This window comes from Gadus morhua, chromosome 18 (assembly GCF_902167405.1).
Source record: "Gadus morhua chromosome 18, gadMor3.0, whole genome shotgun sequence".
Classification (NCBI taxonomy): Eukaryota; Metazoa; Chordata; class Actinopteri; order Gadiformes; family Gadidae; genus Gadus; species Gadus morhua.
The window spans coordinates 1,096,661-1,102,660 of NC_044065.1; the positions used below are offsets into that span (position 1 = coordinate 1,096,661).

Below are 6,000 nucleotides of genomic sequence, written 5' to 3' on the forward strand. Positions count from 1 at the left end.
ATACCCTTGCTCGGCTGAGTGTGTCAAGCTGTGTCAAGCTGCTGTGAGTGAACAGAAAATGGCGAGTCTACCACCTGATCGTCTACTGCCTGACCATCCACCGTTCACTAACGTCGGTGTACACTATTTCGGCCTCTTTGAAGCAAAGCGTGGACCCGTGCAAGTCAAGCGTTATGGAGTCTTGTCTACTTGCCTTACAGTCAGAGCAGTCCACATAGAAATCGCGCACTCTCTGGACACCGACTCGTGTATAAACGCAGTGGGGCGTTTCATAGCCAGAAGAGGACTAGGGGAGGTTATGAGAACCGATAACGGAACGAACCTGGTAGATACACAACACGAGATTCGCCGGGCGATGAAAGAATAGAACCAGTCTCAGATCTCTGAGGCTCTATTGCAAAGAGGAGTCACTTGGATCTTCAACCCGCCTGCCGGGTGGCACCACGGTGGTATCTGGGAGCGGCAGATAAGAACAGTCGGAAGATACTTACCAACCTTCTGAAGCTCCAGTCACTGAATGATGAATGTCTGCAAACTGTGATGTGTGAAGTAGAAGCAGTGATCAACAGCAGAGCCCTTACCATTCATCTGATGACGTGGACGACCTCGAGCCACTGACGCCGAATCATCTTCTTCTGCTCAAGGGAAAACCAGCACTCCCTCCAGGTGTGTTTCAGAAGCAGGATCTATATTCAAAACAAAGAGGGAGGCAGGTGCAGTATATCTCTGACAGCTTCTGGAAGCGCTGGTCCAGAGAATACTTGCCCCTACTTCAAGAAAGGCAGAAGTGGCTGGAGAAGAGGAGTAATGTGGGAGAGGGAGACATCGTACTAATCGTGGATGAGAGGGCTCCAAGATGGTCTACTTTCTCTCCATTGAAACCCACTCATATTTTTCTATCTCATAGGTCCCATGGGCTCTACCGGAAGCGGCGTTACTTCGCCCCTCTATACCGCAGACCCAGACCCAGTACTGAAGGGAAATTAAAATTGAGCAGAAGTACTTAGGCGGGCGGAGCCAGACCAATGCAGCCCCGGATTTACTTTGAAATGTAATATTTATGTACAGTATATATGCATTTATTAGTTTTTTCTACAGCGAGTTCCCCCCAAGTTCGAGTTCTGCGTGATACTTGAGTGACTGATTGCTGGGTGGCTCGGTGTGAATTTCCATAGCCAATCAGCATCTTGTATGCAGGACTAAAAACAAATATGCTTTCTGACGGGATTCGTCTGAAAGCGACCCAAACACAAACAATGCAGCAAAGCGTTTTCTGCCTTAAAGATGATGAACGAGTTTTACTGAACAGATTATTTATTGAAAGTGAATCAGCAGTGCAAAGTATACTCTGGATCGATAGAAATACAGTCCTGTTTACCGTTTACATTTTAACATTACATTTTTCTTGAGGCAGAACGTTTTCTTTTTTATAAATAATTATCACATTTATTATTAACACACAAGATGAACCAAAAGCCCTTTTTAACATTATATACACAAACCCAACAGATTACACTATATTATAAGATAAGAACACTTCGATCGGATAACCAAACCGGACCGAACCAGTTTTTAGTCGGACGGTGATCCTGAGTGGGGGTCCCCTGGTGCTTTGATGTCTGCAAACAGCAGGTGGTCGTGGAGAAGAAGAGGAACGGGCAGCTGGGTCACCGCCGGGCTCCTCATCAGCACGTCTGGACCCAGGTGGGCCCGCAGCCACAGCCGACACAGGTGGAAGAGCGAGGGCACCCACTCTACAAGAACACACACACGGTTTGAACTCCACAAAGCAGCGATACACTGAGAGAGAGAAGTGGTGCGGAGGAGCGGTTGTGATGAGGAAGGTTAAACACACAAGGAAATCAATTTGAATTGGACAAAATCGCTAAATAATACTGTGTGTGTGTGTGTGTGTGTGTGTGTGTGTGTGTGTGTGTGTGTGTGTGTGTGTGTGCGTGTGTGTGCGTGTGTGTTGCGGTGCTGACCGAGGTGAGCGGGAGGCGTCCAGGTCTTCATCTTCTGCCGCTGCTCCAGGACGTCTCTCAGCGGCCGGCCCAGAGTGGACCGGTCCACCATCTCTAGGAGGTAGGTGAGCGCCTCGCTGGGGGCTTCCTCCAGACTGGGGGGGGCAAAGCAGAGGGGTATAAACTATCACCAGAGCCTGGAGACATTAGACACTAGTGGACGGGGGGGCAAAGCAGAGGGGTATAAACTATCACCAGAGCCTGGAGACATTAGACACTAGTGGACGGGGGGGCAAAGCAGAGGGGTATAAACTATCACCAGAGCCTGGAGACATTAGACACTAGTGTACGGCCGATATTTGCGTTTTTAACGTGTATCGGCATTGGCCGATTTTACTTTGACCGATTTTTTCACGGCAAGATCTACAGATGATTCAATAAATGTTCCCGTTTTAAATTGAGACTTGTAACATTTGTGACATCATCATCATTGTGTAATCTTTATGATGTAAATTGAGGGAGCAACAGCAGTATCCAAATATCGGCTCAAGAAAGTCGGTATCGGCGTTTCGGTCCTCGGCCAAGGCTGATGGAAAAAAAACGGTATCGCTATCAGACCTAAAAAATCCATATTGGTCGATCCCGATTAGACACTATGTCATAACCATCCTAAAGCCAGCACCACTAGCAGACTGGTTTACATTAGATCTGATGACTCCCTCTCTATAGCCTGGAGACCAGACCAATCCTGCAAGCTCATGTTTCTCTGCAGATACGTTCTGGCTCCCCTCCCATAAAAAATGTTTTCTGCCCGGTACAAGATAGACCAACCAATCACAACCGTTTATCTAATATGAGGCGGGATAGTAGGATGACGATGCAGAAGGTTGCCTTGTAGGCATTTTCAACAACAACAAAGATGGCTGCCTCTGATGTAGAACTCGCCTTGCGTCGCAAACTACACCACCCGTCTCTGTGTGGAAGAAAATGGGCTCCCTGTTCCTGCTCTAGGTTGAGTACAAGCTGTGGCTTTAGTTGTCCTTTGTTTGTGAATTTCTTTAAATAAAGTTTGACTGAATAAGAATCATTGGAGTCATTGAAGATTGGTCCGTCAGGTCCCAAAGAAAAAAGGTGTTTCCCATCATGTAATAAAACTGCCCTGGAAAGGATCAAAAAGCCCCTTTGTAAAGACGACCCTCTGGTACGCTGGTGGAGAGAGGTGGAGGAAGTCTTACAAGGCGGGCACCAGCAGAGCGTTGGGGTCCAGCCCGCTCTCCAGCAGGGCCGGGAGCCAGGAGCCCGCCTCCGCGGCGTCCACCTCTGCGACGCTCACGAGTGCCTCCAGCTCCTCGCCGGACAGCAGGGGGCGGGCCCCAGGGCCCTTCCCCTGGTCCTCACACCTCTGGGCCAGCAGCAGGTCCAGCACGCACGGGTCCGATAGACTCAGCCGCCAGCAATCCTCCGTCAGGGGAGCCCCCGCCCGCATCAGGAGGCTCATGCACCGACTGGTGGGGGGGGGGGGTATAAAAGTTTGAAAGATGTGTCTACCGACACCGTAGACCCGTTTAAATGCACCGTACACCACCGGTTTGGAGTGGGGAGAAGGCTGGCTGCTCAAATAATTAATAACAAAACACTGTTTCTTTTCGCCTTACCTTGAAAAACGTGTCCTCAACAGTGATGACAGGTGTTAACTCTGTTTTCAAGGTGTATTTTAGTTTTACCTATGATTCAACGCTGGGTCGTTCACCATGTGGTACAGGACCAGGCCCAGCGGGGTATATGCGTCGTAATGGTCCTCGTATTCCCAGTTTTCCCAGCCGGCCTCGAGGCTGAAGCCCTCCTTCAGCAGGACCTCCAGCATCTCGGGCTTCTCCAGCACAAAGAACACAGGGCTCACCTCCCCCTCCCCGCTGCCCAGGCCCCGTCGCGTCACCGCAGCCAGCCGCCGCAGGATGCTAATTGGACGGAGGGAGACGGATACAGGTCGGTCAGGGCCGTACCAGTGAGTACACACCAGTGATCACCATGGATCATTTGGAGCGGGAATATCCAATATCATGCACAACAACGGATAACGTTTTCATTTTGGCTACATCTTGGAATGTTTCAAATATCCTGCTCTAAACATTGCCAAAATCTATAACGGAATATATATCACGCATGACGGAAAAATGACCACAACCGACCGGTGTACTCCAGCACTTGTTAGCACCCCTACCTGGGTTTCATATTCAGTGAACATTGGAATCTCTGGGTTACTGACGTGGACTCACTTGACGTTGTCCCCCCCAGCGGCAGCATGGATGGCGAGCGGAGGCCAGTATTCGCAGCACACCACATTTGGATCTGCTCCGTGTTTCAGCAGCGCATCGACGCATGGCTCCGACTGAGCCTCCGTGGCGGCCATCAGGGCAGTGCCTCCGTCCGTCGCTTGGATCTCAACGTTTGCGCCTTTTGTTAAGATAAGACAAAGTTTCACTCCACAGTTTAGGGAACTTCTCCAAGGTGCTACTGAGACTCTTAATGGATATTAGAATATTTACAAAATAGCATCTAGAAGCTCTCAAACTGCCCCAATTAACTCCAACATCCAACGGGCATGCAATTTGGGGGTCACTTCGGGCATGCAGCCCGAAGTGACCCCCAAATTCTACCAATAGCGTATATAGTCGCCAACAAGAAACGTCCTACGACCAACCAACGGTCAGCGTGCTCTACCTGGTGATGGTGGTTAGCTGTGGTCAGATTACTTTTGTTGCCAAATTTATAGAATTGGTGTTGGCTACCATTCTGTAGTTGCATGTTGGGAGTTTTCGGAGGCAATTTGCACCTTAAGGGTGACAAGAGTGGTCTGGCCTTGATCAACTGCTGCCATAGGGAGATGTGAGCTCACCTGCAGCGGCCAACATCTCCAGACATTCGTGGTGACCGTGCTCAGCTGCTAGATATAAGGCCGTCTTCTGTTCCACGTTGCGAAGGTTGAGCGCACCAAAGCGTAACAGCATGGAAACTAGCTCACTAGAACCCTGAGAAGGTAATGAGAGAGAGAGAGAGAGAGAGAGAGAGAGAGAGAGAGAGAGAGAGAGAGAGAGAGAGAGAGAGAGAGAGAGAGAGAGAGAGAGAGAGAGAGACCTTTTATAAACTGGTGGCTTGGTTATTCTACAACTTCTATGCAAGAAGTATAATTTGCTTTTAGACAAACTTAAACAAACTTCCAGCCCCTAGCTGGTGTTTAGAACCAAGAGGGCAGTAAGGGTGTGAGGTTCTACCTGAGCGGAGGCAAGGTGAAGGCAAGACTGCCCAGAGGCATCTGTTACATGGACTGCTCCCCCCCTTCTAATGAGCGACATGGCCGTCGCTGGTTTATCGTTTGAAACGGCTGTACACAGAGAAAAACAAAACCATCACATCAACACCCTCCCGCAGCAACTAGCCAAGTGTTTAACTGTAGGAGCGCAGGCTAGGTCCTCACCGGCGAGGAGCGGCGTGAGGCTTGATGCGTCCTTGACGTTTATGTTCGCGCCGGCGGTCGCCAGGAGCTTCACGACGTCCTTGTGGCCCTCGGCTGCGGCCATGAACACCGCTGTCTGGCCGTTGGGTGCCCGTGTGTTCACATACTTCTTGAAGACGCCGGAGGCGGCTGTAAAAGGCATGATGACAACTTTAAATAAGGAAAGGCGATAGATACATAATAACTTTATTTCATAGCCTATATAACACACACACACACACACACACACACACACACACACACACACACACACACACACACACACACACACACACACACACACACACACACACACACACACACACACACACACACACACACACACAGAGAGACAGACAGTACTCAGTACTTGCCTGCCATGCTGAGGACCTCCCGGACGCAGCCCGTCTCGCCGGCCCGCGCGGCCTCGTGCAGCGGCGTGAGGCCGTGGTCGCTCCTTTCCTTTACGGAGCGATTGAGGAGTAACGTCCGGAGGAGATCTCTGTCCCCTCGGCGAGCAGCCGTGAACACACACCGACCTTC

At 50.2% G+C, this 6,000-nt stretch overlaps 1 protein-coding gene across 1 annotated transcript; it reads right to left on the bottom strand.

Moving 5' to 3' along the window:
* Positions 1-1,296: 1,296 nt before the first annotated feature.
* On the bottom strand, positions 1,297-5,573 carry LOC115530783 (ankyrin repeat and SOCS box protein 3-like). Its single transcript, XM_030339528.1, has 8 exons — positions 5,440-5,573; positions 5,237-5,346; positions 4,861-4,993; positions 4,241-4,418; positions 3,689-3,922; positions 3,200-3,469; positions 1,986-2,119; positions 1,297-1,754 (listed from the first exon to the last, which is right to left on the bottom strand). Exons 1-8 carry the CDS (start codon positions 5,540-5,542, stop codon positions 1,573-1,575), a joined length of 1,344 nt encoding a protein of 447 aa, XP_030195388.1. The 5' UTR covers positions 5,543-5,573; the 3' UTR covers positions 1,297-1,572.
* Between the last annotated feature and the right edge of the window lie 427 nt (positions 5,574-6,000).

Coding starts and splice junctions, on each gene's coding strand:
- LOC115530783 (XM_030339528.1), bottom strand. CDS start 5,542: ATGGCCGCAGCCGAGGGCCACAAGGACGTCGTGAAGCTCCTGGCGACC. Junction 3,470..3,688: donor GACCCAGCGTTGAATCATAG/GTAAAACTAAAA, acceptor CCCCCCCACCAG/TCGGTGCATGAGCCTCCTGA. Junction 2,120..3,199: donor GCTCTGCTGGTGCCCGCCTT/GTAAGACTTCCT, acceptor TGCCCCCCCCAG/TCTGGAGGAAGCCCCCAGCG.